Source organism: Terrapene carolina, unplaced genomic scaffold (genome assembly GCF_002925995.2).
Source record: "Terrapene carolina triunguis isolate 2854851 unplaced genomic scaffold, T_m_triunguis-2.0 Scaffold211, whole genome shotgun sequence".
Lineage (NCBI taxonomy): Eukaryota > Metazoa > Chordata > Testudines > Emydidae > Terrapene > Terrapene triunguis.
This window is the reverse complement of record NW_020664562.1, coordinates 11508414-11524501: the sequence shown is the minus strand read 5'-3', so window position 1 is coordinate 11524501 and position 16088 is coordinate 11508414. Positions and strand designations below refer to the sequence as shown.

At 40.3% G+C, this 16088-nt stretch overlaps 1 protein-coding gene across 1 annotated transcript in view; it reads right to left on the bottom strand.

Annotated features, from left to right (window-relative positions):
- Positions 1-15006, bottom strand: part of LOC113407347 (protein crumbs homolog 1-like) — a 203212-nt gene extending 188206 nt beyond the window's left edge. The window contains exon 1 of the mRNA XM_029912437.1: positions 14910-15006. Coding sequence (XP_029768297.1) covers positions 14910-15006 — 97 coding nt within the window. The remainder of the gene's footprint in view (positions 1-14909) is intronic.
- Between the last annotated feature and the right edge of the window lie 1082 nt (positions 15007-16088).

Sequence of the window (16088 nt, the reverse complement as noted above, 5' to 3'; positions counted from 1 at the left end):
ATGAGCCATATTCATCTTGATAGGACATCCTCCTCTAAGTTGCCTAGTTGCCAAGGGGCTGGTGCTGATCTTTACTGCTTTCTCCTTACCTCTAAGCCAGGATGATAGCCAAGGCACAGAGTCCACTACATGCCATCTCTGCCCGTGACTCTTCTCAGCATGTTCACTGCAAACCTACAGACTTTGATTCAAAAGGCAGTTGTGCTTGTTAAGATTTTAGTTGAGCATGTTTGGGTGATTTTTCAAACCTGGTGCAGATTTCTCTGCTGGCTGGATTGGAGTTTTTCCCCCTGGCTTTCTATTATAGAACTGTGCCACTAAATGCCTAGCTGATATTTCACACACAATTCCAGGGTAATCTTTCAGGCTTTCAGAAAACAACATATTTTATTCTTTATTGAAGGCTCCATTATATCACACGCTCTCTGATATAACATTAAAGAACCATTGCTAATAATAACACTTTGTACATTTTGCATTCCTACTGTATTAACCCCCCCCTTACAAAATGGATTAGAAACATAGAGCAATTTCATTTTAGTTGCAAAAGCCAGAGCTATTTCCTTCGTCTTTGGTTACTTATTCATAGTGTCTTTTCTATTCTATGTACAGCAATGCAGGTGCATTAAAAGGGGATTTTGCCCAAGTGCTCTTGTCTTCATTAGATCATATTTATAGTTCCAAGCTCTAGGTAAGAATCTACTATTATTTCCATTACAAATCCTGGTTTTCTGGGAGTTTATAAACTCAGCCATAAAAGTTTGCTCTGGGATAAATCTCACTACATAGACTGCATGTCCCTAGGTCCAGGAAAAAAATGGTTGTGTACCCTTAAACATCTGTTTGGCTGTTGCTATGTTAAAAAAATAATGCTTACTAATTTCGGTTTTCCTGGTATTTTCCTTTGACTCAAAGGAAGTTTAACCTTTATTCAGCAAAGTACTAAAGCACATGCTTAACTTTAAGCATGAATTCAATGGAACTTACATGTTTAAAGTTAAGCACAAGCTTAAACAGTTTGCTGAATGGGGATGGGATTGTTCATGTACTTAAGTACTTTGCTGAATCAGGACCTTAGTTTGAGGGAGTTGTTATTTCTCAGTAATTGATGGTGGGTAAAATACTCTGTGTCCACTGACTGGAACATCAACCTTTTCTACACACTGAAACCAACCCATTTTAAAGCACCTTTCCCCAGCTTTCTAGCCTCTTCTTCGCTTCCACCTCAATCAGGCTCAGGTGCCACTTGAGCCCTCCCCCCATCCCTCATCCTCCTATCAGTGGGGCTTCGATAGTCCACTTCTAAACAGGGCTGCGACCCTTTCCTCCCTTCTGCTTGTTCGGTATCTGAATTAGAAATCCAGCCACTCCCTTCTTTCAGGCCTATAGCTTCATCTGTGCCTTCCCACCACCAGTTGATTCTGAAAAAGACCTCCAATCTCTCTGATGGGGTTCCAGATTGACTCTTCTAGCCAAATCTAATCAGATGCAAACCTTACAGTGAACTGTATTCCTAGTGAGAAACAGTAACATTTTGCAGACAACCATAATTCCATATTAAAGTCCACTTTAATGGTCAATCAGCTTTCTCTGTCTTTAAATCTTTCCTTTGATTTATATTTTGCTTCACTGCTTTGTCTCATTGCCAGCTATTTAGTTTATTTCTAAAATTACTCTGTGAAATACATGAGCATAAGTATATGAACATGAAAATAGTGTTCTGCCTTTTGGGAATTTCTTCTGTTAAATTAAATTATGCCATTGAGTTCAATGCTGAGTACCTAATAGAATTTAGGTTTAAATTGTTAATTATTATTTATTTTATTTAGAAACTTGACTTTTCCCATTGCAATTTTCATTAATCCCTCAATGTTTTTGTGGCTGTAGTCACTGCAAATAAGAATTTGATAAATATTATTGTGCTGGAGTTATGATGAATGATTAAATTAATCTTACTTAGATTAAAAAGACACTGGTGCAACTCCATAGTTAAGGTTGCAATCTCAAATATAATGCTTATTTTAATCAGACAGACCAGCCCCCGCCACCCCTCCAAATTTGTATTTGGAAGAACTATTGGTCTGAATTTCATGTATTCACTGTAACAGTGGAGTAAACTTTTTTCTTCATGATTTTCAGAAGTGTATGATCAGAATTGTTTATATGGCAAGGACTCAAAAAAAAAAAAAAAAAAAATCTATAGTTATCACATTGATTAAAAAGTCCTTAGCTCTGCCTTGCAGCAAAACAGTCACAATAACTATTAAATCTAAACCAACATTATCCATCCTTCAAATACATGTCTCTTATAACTGTCAATAAAAAATATCTTACTCTTATTCATGCAAAAATTATATAAAGTCTGTGCTTCTATACAAATCCACAGGAACAAAGACATGCCACCTATTTTAGATTATAAGAATACCCTATAACAGTGGTTCCCAAACGTGTTCCGCCGTTTGTGCAGGGAAAGCCCCTGGCGGGCTGGGCCGGTTTGTTTACCTGCCACGTCCGCAGGTTCAGCCAATCGCAGCTCCCAGTGGCTGCGGTTCACTGCTCCAGGCCAATGGGAGCTGCTGGAAGCAGCGCGGGCTGAGGGACGTACTTGCCGCCGCTTCCAGCAGCTCCCATTGGCCTGGAGCAGCAAACCGCGGCCAGTGGGAGCCGCGATCGGCTGAACCTGTGGACACAGCAGGTAAACAAACTGGCTCGGCCCGCCAGGGGCTTTCCGTGCACAAGCGGCAGAACAAGTTTGGGAACCACTGCCCTATAAACATCCATGTTTTCTCATTGATCAAAACAATTACATGCTCTCCTAACTAGACCATTATTACAAGATACAAAGCTAGTGTATGGACAAATCCTAATCCTTATGCTAGTTCATAAAATGTGTATCATCTTCACGGCAGCCAAAAGAGACCACTCTTCTTCAGCATAACATCTCTCCATTCTTGAAATTCCTCTCCACATTTTTAAAAGGTCTATATAAAATGTTTCTTCCTCTTTGCTAGCCATTGCTGTCCTGGAATTTAAATGTGCTTCTCACCATATTAATTTCAGATCACGATGCTCCTGATTCACTGAAGAAGTTGAAGGAATAGGTAGGAAGGAACCCCATTATTAATACTATTTTGCATGCAGCAAACATGAGATATAAATTCAATTTGCATATAAATACAATTTAGCCTTGATGACATTTTTGCAGTCACTTAATTCCGTCATTAAACCATTTCCCCTGCATTTGACTCTCACAATCTCATGTCTTCACATTGCAATCAACTGTCTTTCACCTAAGTGCTGTCTCTGTAGTTCTGATTGCTCCACTTGTGGTGGTTACAATACAGTATGTGTTTCACACTCTACCAATCAATGTGATTTCTTCTAGAATATCTCTTTTCACCTCTGGCCAACAAACTTCAATACCTACATCTTTTTTTTTCTCTGATATAAGTGATATTTTTCAACTTTGACATGTCTTTAACACTGATTATCCCCACATCTGCCTCTCCGCCATAGAGCATATTCTTTCTTGATTGTGTGATACTATTCCTATTAAGATTGATCATTTTCTATTCCTCTTTCTTTTAGTTCCGATACCACTAGAGGATAATTTTCCTGGCTGATCAGTATTTCCTTTAGAATCTGTGCAACATTTGTTTGTTTTTTCGTGTAAACTGAGTATTACATGAACAGAAATAAAAGTAGTTGAATAATCTATGTACAGGTTACAGTTTGAAAATTTAAGACATGATGTTACAAAGCTGTTGTTAATAATGATGATAAAGAGAATCGCTTTTTTTAAATGGTTCCCTCCTGCCCATTGGCAATTAAAACACCTAGTAACTGGCATTTATTATTAGCTAGCAGCAGGCAGATTTTTTTTTAGGTAGCTGCTTTCTCATGAATGCTTCACAGAGGCAGAGTGCAAGATAATAGAACATTAGGCCTCCTGCACAAACTCAGTACTATTTCCCTTCAGTTCCAGATTTTCCACACCTGATGCATGCACTCTGGTTTATGTTGTAATGTGTTGCCTTTCCTCGGGGCTTTAGCTATTCCTTGCCTTGCAGTACTTATTGTCAGCCTTGTGTTAGATGATAGCTAAATTTTGCCACAGATGTGTATCACCAGCAAGGATGCATCTTGCAATAGGGACCAGGTCAGGGTTTGGGCCAATCAAAGTTTTGTCTGAGTAAAGACTCCAGGCTTCGACCCCACATAAATATAATTTCTGAAATAAATGTTTTGCTGTGCACTAATGCCTTTAAATTACTAGTTTGGCTGTGGAAGTCACAGTAATACTATATTTTTCTCTTCAAAGAGAAATGTCCTAAATAATTGTCTTGGTAGGGAAACAAAATGACCTCAAGTTATTCAGGTGCTAACTTAAATAAAAAGATAATGTAATGAGATCAGTACTGCAAGCTCTGTAATAAAAGTAACACATGTTCCTCATCTGTGGCACAGATATCCTAAGTCATCCAGATAGAATATAATAAAGTATTAGTTGGCTTTCTATAATGCTTTTCATAGTCGAAGCACCATGGAATACTTTACAGTCAGCACACATCTTCAAACTGCTACCAGAAGAAAAGAAAATGCAGAGTATACAGGGAGGTCTTTTAATCCCTGCATAATAAATAGATTTTAGGAAAACTTTCATCAAGAGAATGGTAAATAGAGGCAATTTAAAACAGGTGGATTATAAAAATACATTTGAAACCCATATAAAGTATACAACATTTTAATTTCTGTAATACTATCAATATAGCATCTTTTATCAAGCACATCCAACGCCTTTACAAGCAACTAATTTGGTCTCTTAATATGGTTGAGGCAAGTAATTATTACGATATCCATTTTGCAGATGGGTAAACTGAGCCAATTAGAGGTAAGCAGCCACATTCTGTATCCCACACTACCCTACTGAAGTCAACGGAGTTACACAGGGTGTAAGTCAATTTAGGGTGTAACTAACTTGCCTGGAGCTGTGCAGTTCAGACTCCCAGTTAGGTCATCTAACCAATGGACAACATTTTTTCCTTTAACTTTAAAGTACGGAGTCACTGAAGGCTTTGACTAGGGAGTGAAATGCTGCTTGCTTTACTCATGCAAGTTGTCCAACTAACCTCAAGAAAATAAACCAAGCAAGCTGGACTAAAGCTCATGTGAGTAAGGCAAGCAGGATTTGACCCTAGTATTGTAGCCATGGCTGGGCTGTATCATGGCAGCTGACTTTAAATTACATGTGACCAACTCAGAGAACAGCTGTAATCTAATACTTTATTTAGTTCCACCACCAGTGTGGATGTCCTTTCCATTAACTTAGAAAATAAGGTAGACATTGCCATTACATTTTTGGGCACTGAAATATACACCTACCTGGAACCTTTAGATTCATGGAGTCTGCCAGAACCTGTGAGGATCTGTGGGTCTGAAACTCACATCTGCTGGCTCCTGTGTGGTGGTGTAGACATGGCAACCACCCAGCAGCTCTGGCAAAGTGGGAAACAGCAGCCTATGACCCCTACAGCTTCAAGTATCACTGGATGTCTACACTGGCAGAGCCGACAGCATTTCCTGATTGGCCAAGCCACGCTATTTAGGACCTTAGAAAAACACACGTGGGCTGTCTGTGCTCCTCTAAATGGATGCCTGGCTTGCTGCTGCAAACAGACCCTGCTGTACACTCAGGATGCCTTGCTCCTGCTACTGGTCCTGGCATCTGCTCCTGACACCTTCCTCTATCTCTGTTCCTCTAACCCTACTTTGACTGACTCACTTGGCTCGGACCTGGTATAGCTCATCGACCTCAACCCTGAGCTCATCCTACAGTGTGACACTGGTATGGATTGATGCTTCTGGCCTTCACCCTCTCGACTGAACTCAGACCACATTCTCTAGTCCCCTCCAATCCCAGCCTTGAGCTGGGCTCCGGTAGTTGGATTCCTGACAGAACCATGGCTCCCACCAGAATCACACTCTCTGCCAGCCCCAGGGCTAATATACTTGGGAAGTAGCTCAGATCCAGAATGATCTTGGACTGATGTCGCTATTTGGGTAATTGGTCGGAATACGTAAACCGGTTTGAATAAGTCTTGGCAGTCCTCTGGATAGTGAGCAGTCTCCACTGAGGCAATAGAAAGCTATTTGACTCTGTCACAAATTTTTCAAAGGTCTGTTCACACATTTAGCCAGGAACCTAGTAATAGGAACAATTACATGTGCATCTATTCCACACAACACTGAGAAAAGCAGGTGTCAATAAGACAACAGTCTGACATTACTTTTACCCTGTCATTTTTGTGCAGAAATATCTTGTAATTAAGTTTTATTTTGCATATTGTTTAGTAAAAATATGTTTTTCTTTTGAGAGTCCATTTTCTTTTAGCAGTTTAAAATCATTTTTCTTACTATTTTTTCTTTTCTCTCGAGCTCTTGATTTTGCTCTTGTGTTGAGCTCTTTTTTCTTTAGCCAGAACAGGACTGAGAAGTGAAGCAGAACACCCTGTTCCTGTAGAAAGGACAGAACACAAGCTTCACAACTATGCCAATTTGCAGCTGATCAATGGACTATGAAGTGAAAGGGTTAGATTTGAAAATTCACAGTCATTTTGCAAAATCTGCCAAGCCTACTGGTGCACTAAAAAAATGTTTCTGAGATTCTGGGCACAGAACTGTTTCCCCATGTAGCTGCTATTCCTGTCAGGAAAGGAGGGATTTCTGAACTGCTAGCCTAAAATGTCAGGTTAACTACAGATTGCTGAACTGTGCTGGACAGATGGTAGGACAAAGGCCCCACCCCACTCAGACATACCTCCTTTGCAGTGTTCAGAAGTGATGGGAGTGCTGGCTTGCCTCTTCTTGCATTCCAGGAGTGTAAGCAGATAAATTATAGCTGCCTCTAGTAGGTGTACAAGAGGGAGATGGGTCTCCTTGTGCATGGCAGCATACAAAAAGTAGAAACATGGATAAATTGCTAAAGAGGAGTACAAAAGAATAGCACAAACCCCGAATTGGTGGTGAGTTCTTTCATTAGATTTCATCAACCAAGTATCATGTGTGAACTCCTGCAGCATTATGGCAGCCTTAACATGGAGTCCCAGACAGTTCCTGTCAAGGTTCCTTCCCCACTCTGAACTTTAGGGTATAGAGGTGGGGACCTGCATGAGAAGCTCTAAGCTTAACTACCAGCTTAGATTTGGTTTTGCTGCCACCACTCCCGAGTGCTAACTCCCTTCCCTGGGTAGCCTTGAGAGACTCTTCATCAATTCCCTGGTGAACACCGATCCAAACCCTTTGGATCTTAAAACAAGGAGAAATTAACCATCCCCCCTCCTTTCTCCCACCAACTTCTGGTGGATCCAGATCCAACCCCCTTGGATCTTAAAACAAGGAAAAATCAATCAGGTATTAAGAAAAAGGCTTTTAATTAAAGAAAAGAAAAGAAAAGAAAAGAAAAGAAAAGAAAAAGAAAACCCTCTGTGAGAGATTAGCATACCAGCTACTCTCACAGACAACAGATTCCAAACACAGAGGATGTTCCCCTGGGCAAAAACTTACACAAAAAATACCCAAATACCCAATTTGACTATTCCTCTAATTGCACAAGACAGGTTACAAAGAAATAAACATAAACCTATTTATTTCCTTCACTAATACTCACTACTTAATAAGAGGCTGAATTCTGGAGCTTTCCCACTCTGGTCCAAAGTGAAACTCACACAGACAAAGGGAACTTCCCTCCTTCCCTTTGAACCATCTTGTCCTCCCATTGGTTCCTCTGGTCAGGTGTCAGCTAGGCTAGGTGAACTTCTTAACCCTTTACAGGTAAAAGAGGCATTAACCCTTAACTATCTGTTTATGACAGTTCCCTTAAGCACTCCAGTCTACCTTGGCACACAGGCATGCCTGTCTTTGTGATAGATGGTTCCTTACACCAAAAATCACAATATGCTGGTTACTCCCAGTCCCAAAGGACCAGTCACTTATGCCAGATCAATTGTGCATTCTCTCTTACCAAAGACAACACTTGTAGCTAATCCTGTAATCAACTAACTAAAGACATATTAACTAGGAAAAAGCAGTAAGAGTTAGTTACAAGATTAAAGCAGGTAAACATACACACTCAAATGAGTTAGTCTTGGGTTCCACTAGTAATAGAAGCTGCTGTAATATGCAAGCTCAGTATCCTTTAGGGCTAACCCAACCTAAGCAACTTGGGATCCCTTGCTGATGCTTAGAAATATTGACCTCTCCAAATTCCAAGTAGCATAACAATTCCTCCTTGATGGGAATTTTTATTCCCTTTCTCCATCATTCAAGCCATGATGGGATGAGGGCTTGTGCTCTTATCCTCTTCATGGGTGTGGGGGAAGCAATCAAATGTGTCTACTGATGTTCCATAATGGTTTGTCAGGTGTCTGTAGGCCTTCATTTATTGGAGGAGATGACATCTCTTGTACTAAACTAGTATTTCACACTTGGTAATGCTTCTCCCCTAACTGTGGAGGTTTACAGTCTTAACAAACATTTTTATAGTTAAAGAACAAACACTAACTATCACCTTATAACATGGGATACAGATATTATAAGTAAGATTAATGCATGAAGCGTCCTACAAGCATTTCATAAAGTCTAAACACTAAACAAACTCTTATAACTCTAGCATCTATTTTAACAATACTAACACACAGGTGAGAGAGCACTGGTTTCCAGCTATGTATTCAGTGAGGCCTATGGGCATTGGCATGAACTGGCACCTGGTCTGATAGCATCATAGTATCCTGTGAGGTCTTAAAGAACTTTGATAGAGTTTCATGGAAGTATTTTCAAATCAGGATTGTATAGGATCCTTGCAGACTGCACACTGCAAATTCCCACAATTTGCATATCCTTCCTTCAACCAATCATATTATCTGTGTAGCATAAACCCTATTGTGTTCTAGTATGACAGTAGAAATCATATTATTTTTATCAAGTGTTTAATACACAAGATTTGAAAGGCATACTAAATTGCTGGTAAATTTATAAACAATATGGGCCTGTGTCCTCAAGATTATATGGTATTTGCTATTATTTTTATATAAAGAAAGATGTTTTCCATAGCTGAAAATGAAGTGTTCAATTGTTGTGATGCCTGAAGGGATAGCCATCTAAGGCAGTGCATACTTGCTATCAATATTTTTAAAACAAATTGCTAAATTACTACTATAGGCTGGTAGGTACCAGATTCTGATCTCAGTTACACTAGGATAGTGGAGATACCCTAGGGTAGTGGAGAGAGTTACACCAGTGTAAATCTGAAGTAATGGATCAGAATCTGTCCCCTAGATATTTCAACTGTATGTACTTATAACAGCATTATTGATCCAAGTACTTGCTCATGGTCAATTTAAACCAGTTAAGGAACAGGCTGTTCAGATCATTGCAGTTTCAGACAGGAGTTTAGGCTGTTTTTCTTTTAACATGTAAAGTGCCCCCTGGGTATTTTACACTTTATAGACAAAACAAACTGACTCTACTAAGGTACTGCAGGACTCCCCTGGGAGCTGCAGAACTCAGTAGCGTGTGATTCACTTATCCTTACCTTTGATGAATACTTGCACAAAGAACATGTTTTTACTGCATAGTGTGTGGTTGATACCACCAGGGAAGCGATTCCACTGTAAGAGATGAATGCTAGGTCAGCCCTTGTCACTGCAGATGAAAATCTCGTGATTAGTATTCTGTACCTTCCTGCTAATGAACTGTCTAATCATGACGTTTTTGTGCGTCCTGATAATCTTCCAGTGATTGTCAAGGTTACAGAAAGGTTTGACAAAGAGAGAAGTGATATTTTTTCAAAACTTTAACATACTCTGTTAAATGTATTGCAAATTTTACTTTTATCGCTGTGCCTTTTAACTGCAGAGTTGGAGGTTCTATTTAAACCACTATAAATAAAGGTCTGTGAGCTATTCCTCTATAATTTGTTTTCAGGGTTAGATATTTCACCCACTGAAACAAAAAGCCATAGGAGATCTGAAAACTAGTATATTAATAATAGGAAGTGAATTAGGAAACTTGTCAGATTTAAAGGATCTTTTCTGTCATCTAAGCAAAATTTCCAAGGGTATTTGAAAGAGATTTGAGTTAATTACATGTGCAGCATGGACTAAACAATGGTAAATCGTTTCAGATGGAGGAGAAAACCTAACAGCCTCTATTAGAGGGTAGTACAACCATAAAAGGAGGGGGAGGAGCAGCCAGAGCCAAGAAGCCAGGAGCTCCTTTGGTTATAGAGATTATTTTGATTTTAAATGTTAACTGTACATATATAATTTCATGTAATACTGTGCTCAATGCAGGTATGGCATGATATGGTAAATAGGACTCTGAAGGGGGTGTGGGGGCTTATCTACATGGGTAAGTTAGTGGAAAAAAATCACACTCTAGCTTGCTCCATACTAATTTTCCCATGTTGACGAGTTCTTGGAAGAGAGATGGTTCTAATGCTGTTGATCTGTTCTCTTAAGAATTGGCCCAAGCTGAAAATTCTGGAGAACTCTTGGTTTCATAGGCACAGGACTAGAAGTGAAGATGCCAAGATTCTTTTCCTGGTCCTGCCACTGACTCAGTGTCACCCTGAGCAAGTCACTTAACCTCTCTGTGCATTGTTTTTTCTCACAGAGGTGTTGTGAAGCTTCATTTTAGGGGCCTGACATTCAGGAATCGCAGAGCATTCACCCTCTAAAAATCAGACTCCTTTGAAGTGTCCTAGGTTTGCACCCAAAACCACTAATTCCTCTTGAAAATCTTGGCCTTAATGTTAAAATATTAGATAATGTTTTGGATCAAGAGCAGTACATAATAATTGGAGCCCTCTGAGGGATATCAAGTCTCTGTTAAATATTGGTTAAGACAAAATTCTCTTAACGCTGATGCATTTTTCATATGTCACAGTTTGTACCAAACTAAATACTGGAAGATTGTCTGGTTGAATTATTGTTCATGAAGGTAAAATGGAGTATTATGGATTTAGAAGTTGCACTCTCTGATCCAGAATACTTTGCATCCACTTTGTTTACTTGGAGTGAATTTCACTCCAGAGCAGAGGACATGCAGGAGGACTTGTGCACTATGGGCTTAATCCTTGATCCATTCAAGGCAAAGGAAAAACTCCCATTGATTTTAATGATGCAGGGTTATTCTCTAGTATAGAGAGGAGGTGGGTGAGATAATATCTCTTATTAACCAACTTCTGTTGGTGAGAGAGAGAGACAAGCTTTCTAGTTTTCACAGAGATCATCTTCAGGATCTGAAGGCACTTAGTTTATGGCACTTAGCTTAATCCTACTAATTGCTAAAAACTTTCATTAATCTTGAAACCAAGAGTCACATTTGTGACTCATAGCCAAGTTAGCATGAAAACAAGAATACGACCATTACCATTTATAAATGGCCAAACTTGATTGGAAGTATGGGAATGTGCCCAGATAACAATAAGAATATTGTTGTGGAGAGTTTTCTATTTTGTTTTTTAAAATAAAACTCATCACTGAACACCACACCTCTTATTTTAATAAGTGTACTGTTTATAAAGAAATGTATAGCTTAAAGGTAGCAAAAATCTTATTATTCTCACATTTTGGTGGAAAATATTTGGCATGCACGTAAATTTTAGTGTTAACAGCTAAAATCCTTCGATTCAATTTTTTGGTCAAAGATTTTTAGTCATTTTTGTGCATATAATCAGACTAATGTCAATTTTTATTCATAATCTGATGCATAAAAATGAGATGAAAGTGATAAACAGGTAAAAAAAAACCATGGTAAACATGAAGTATTTCAAAGTCTTTTCTGAATGTTTGAGGGCATAACATAATCCACTGCAGTGTCAAGGATTTTCTTAGCTGTTGAACATTGCACAATTAGCTAGGTGTACATGAGAAGAGGTGGGAAGTATCAAGTATTGACCAAGATACTGAACTTCATTGGCCATTGGTCTGATTTGATATAGCAAATCCTATGTTGTGTACATTATTGAAACATGACGTAATATTTAATAATATTACAACCACAAACTCGAATATCACCACTTAGAACTTTGGGACAATTTATATCTGAATCTGAACTCTGGGACACAGGTTTACTCATTTTTTATTGTGAACCAATCTGTTTACAAAATGTGAAAGAGAAATGTGAAATGTTAAAATGTGAAAGAGAAATGAGAAATGTGAAAGAGAAATCAGTTCAAGGTGCAGTTGTCTTACAGCCAGGATTTGGTGCTAACTGAAAACAACGTTTCAGGATAAACATATTTCCATCTATGGTTAAAAAAATGTATGGACAATGAGAATAGTAAGAAATCAGGAAGAACAATTGATTTGGATTAGACCTACTGAGCCTTCTTAGAACTATCCATAAAAGCAGCACTAAAACAGACTGCAAAACAGAACATTGTTTAAAAACAAGTCATGTATAAATAAAATTAAGACATCATTAGGACACATACAGAGCTTATTAGTGGACCAGTACTTTGACTTGTGTAATTCTAGGACCATAACATCCTAGTTAGGGCTTGTTAAGCTCATCACCTTCCATCATGTCAGTCTATACCCTTGAAAAAACATAGTCTTAATTTAATGTAATTAAAACTTTTTAAAAATGGATGTGATTATATGAAACAGTTGCAGGGTGAGGTTTTTTCAACGCTGGTCTTATACATGTTGCCTCCTCAACAAAGCTCCCACAGACAAACCGCAATCCGCCAAATTGCCTGCTCCAATTAGGACTCCTCTCCCTCCCACCATGGTGAGCTATGTGGCCTTTTCTCTGCAGCAGCCTCTTTTTCGTCTACATTCACTGTCAAATAGGCTAGTGAGGTGCCAGCACTACCTTGGGCCCCAGTGTATCACATATCCCTTGAGCTGGATGTTTTCCCCCCCATAATGACAGAGCAAACTGATGAGAGATATCAGATGCTGTCACTATGAGGGTGCTGACTCCAAGGGCATGTTGTGGAGTCCTTTTGCCCCTCTTATGTTGAAGAGGACGCAGAATAATTTAGAACGTAAATCCCTCTTTAGTGAGTATTTGGGGAACAGCAAAGGACCAGGAGGTCCTGCCTCAGCAAAGAGGATTCCAGGGGACCTTGGAGATATCCCTTCATCTTGTTTCTTGTAGTTTTCTACTATCCTGTCCAGGATTGGTCATTTTACATTATGTTTGTCTGCTACATGGCCTATAGCTCAGATAAAAAGAAAGGCTACCTTTGCTCATTCTTAATTTCAGAGATCACATTTCAGCTTGAACAAGGACACCCGGGACCTGGACGTTCCCTTCTTGCCCTGGCTATTCATCCTGCCATCCTCCACATGAGAAAGAGGAGATCTCCACCAATGAGAAGATAAATTCTGTTAAGGTAAGGTTGATCAGAAAATGGGTGATAATACTCTGGATGAGCAGATGTCCATGACCCAGAGGAAGGAGATGTCATCCCCAGAGTAAGAAGACAATTCAGCAAACACTAATAAACACCCTAAGGTATTTACCATGCCTATGGTGATCCAGAAAATTCTGGAAATGGAATGGAGACTACTTACCCACTTTGAAAGAAATAGAAGGTGAAATCCTGGCCTCACTGAAGTCAATGGTGCCAGGATTTCATCCAAAGACACTGTGAGCACACAGCTTTGTGCATATAGTCATGTCTATGCATATATTTTGTGCTATTTGTGAATACAAATAATTGAATTTACATGCACATAACCAATTTGGGTACCCAAATTTAGTATAAACAGGGAAGAAATTGAGCAAAAATATTTTGGTGCATATTCTATTCCTGGTGTGCACAAGTGAGTGTTCATAAAAATTGGGAATGGACATGAGTCAAGTTGAGGTTCCTTTGAAAATATGGCCTTTGAAGCCTATCCTTGAAATTGATGTAAATAAATTTTCATTAATATCAGTGGGAATTATACATGGTTATAACCAAAGGTAGCGATAGCTGGAGTGCTAATGTAGACAGGACTAAAGGCAGCTACTTGTCTTATAAACACCTTCTCATCTAACCCTTCTCAAATCAAATCTACAGAGTACTGAGGTTAAAAATGCCAGCAGTGGGCAACACTTGAGTACACTGGGCATACCCACTGTTACTGCCATTGGTGAAGCTGCACTAGAGTTAGCAATGGTGGGAAATGTTTCAGAAAGAAGCTCACTGTACAAAGAGGATGGATTAGAAATAACTTGCATAAAGGACAATTTAGCCTTTTATATAGGAGTTTTACAGGTGCTTCTTAAATTTCCTCTAACAAAAAGTAAATTCAATTTAAAAACTAAGGGCCTGCTTCACCCCTGCATTATTCCAATTTTATGTCGTCAATGAAGTTACACAGTCATACAATGGAATAAGACAATGGTGACTCAGACCCTTAGTTTTGCAAGTGTTTAAGGAGTAATATTTAAAGTAGTGCAGAGGATTTCAGTTATACTGACCCACATACTACTCTGAGGGTACGTCTACAGTACAAAATTAATTTGAAATTATTCTATTTGAATTTTCGGAAGCGATTTTATACATTCGGTGTTGTGTCCCCACTAAAGCGCGTGAATTCAGCGGAGTGCGTCCACAGTACCGAAGCTAGCATCGAATGTCAGAGTGGTGCACTGTGGGTAGCTATCCCACAGTTCCTGCAGTCCCCGCCGCCCATTGGAATTCTGGGTTAGGCTCCCAGTGCATGATGGGGCAAAAACATTCTCACAGGTGTTTCTGGGTGCGTGTCATCACTCGCTCCTCCCTCCGTGAAAGCTACGACAGACGCCATACTGCCAGCAGACGGTGCAGTCGGTGCACCGCCTGTCTCTTGGTACTATGAATCCACCTCGCATGTCCTCTCGTCTTTCTATCTACTCTTTTATCTAACCATTTCCCGCCTTTTTCTGGCCATCGTGAACTGAGCCGCACAGCTTCTGCCTCAAACTCTGCTCTCCCACTCTTGCAGCGCTAGCAAATTTCTCCATGTTGTCGGTCCTGGGCTCCCGTGGAAGCTACAGAAGACAACCATTTTCCGCCGTTTGTCGGCCATCATGAACTGAGCCACACAGCTTCCGCCGCAAACTCTGCTCTCCTGCTCTTGCAGTGCTAGCAAATTTCTCCATATTGTCGGTCCTGGGCTCCCGTAGAAGCTACTGAAGGCAACCATTTTCCGCCGTTTGTCGGCCATCATGAACTGAGCCGCACAGCTTCTGCCGCAAACTCTGCTCTCCCACTCTTGCAGCTCTAGCGAGCTTCCCGCCTCCGTGAAAGCTACAGAAGACAACCATTTCCCACCTTTTATTGGCCATCTTGAACCGAACAGCTCTCCTACATTTCACGCTCTTTTTCCAGGATTACCTGTGCAGGCGCCATAGCGCGGCAAGCATGAAGCCTGCTCAGATCTCCGCTGCAGTTTTGACCATTGTAAATACCTCACACATTATCCAGCAGTATGTGCAGTACCTGCAAAACCAGGCGAGGAAGCGACGACAGCACGATTACAGTCCTGATAAGGACATGGACACAGATGTTCCTAGAAGAACAGCATGTGGTGATTGGGAGATCATGTTGGCGTTGGGTCAGGTTCATGCTGTGGAACGCTGATTCTGGGCCCGGGAAACAAACACAGACTGGTGGGACCGCATAGTGTTGCAGGTCTGGGATGATTCCCAGCGGCTGCGAAACTTTCGTATGCGTAGGGCCACTTTCATGGAACTTTGTGACTTGCTGTCCCCTGCCCTGAAGCACAAAGACACCAGAATGAGAGCAGCCCTCACAGTTGAGAAGATAGTGGCCATAGCACTGTGGAAGCTTGCAACGCCTGACAGCTACCGGTCAGTCGGGAATCAGTTTGGAGTGGGCAAATCTACTGTGGGGGCTGCTGTGCTGCAAGTAGCCAACGCAATCATTGACCAGCTGCTATCAAGGGTAGTGACTTTGGGAAATGTGCAGACCATTGTGGATGGCTTTAATGCGCTGGGGTTCCCTAAGTGTGGCGGGGCGATAGACGGAATGCATATCCCTATCTTGGCCATGGCACACCGGGGCGGCCAGTATGTAAACCGCA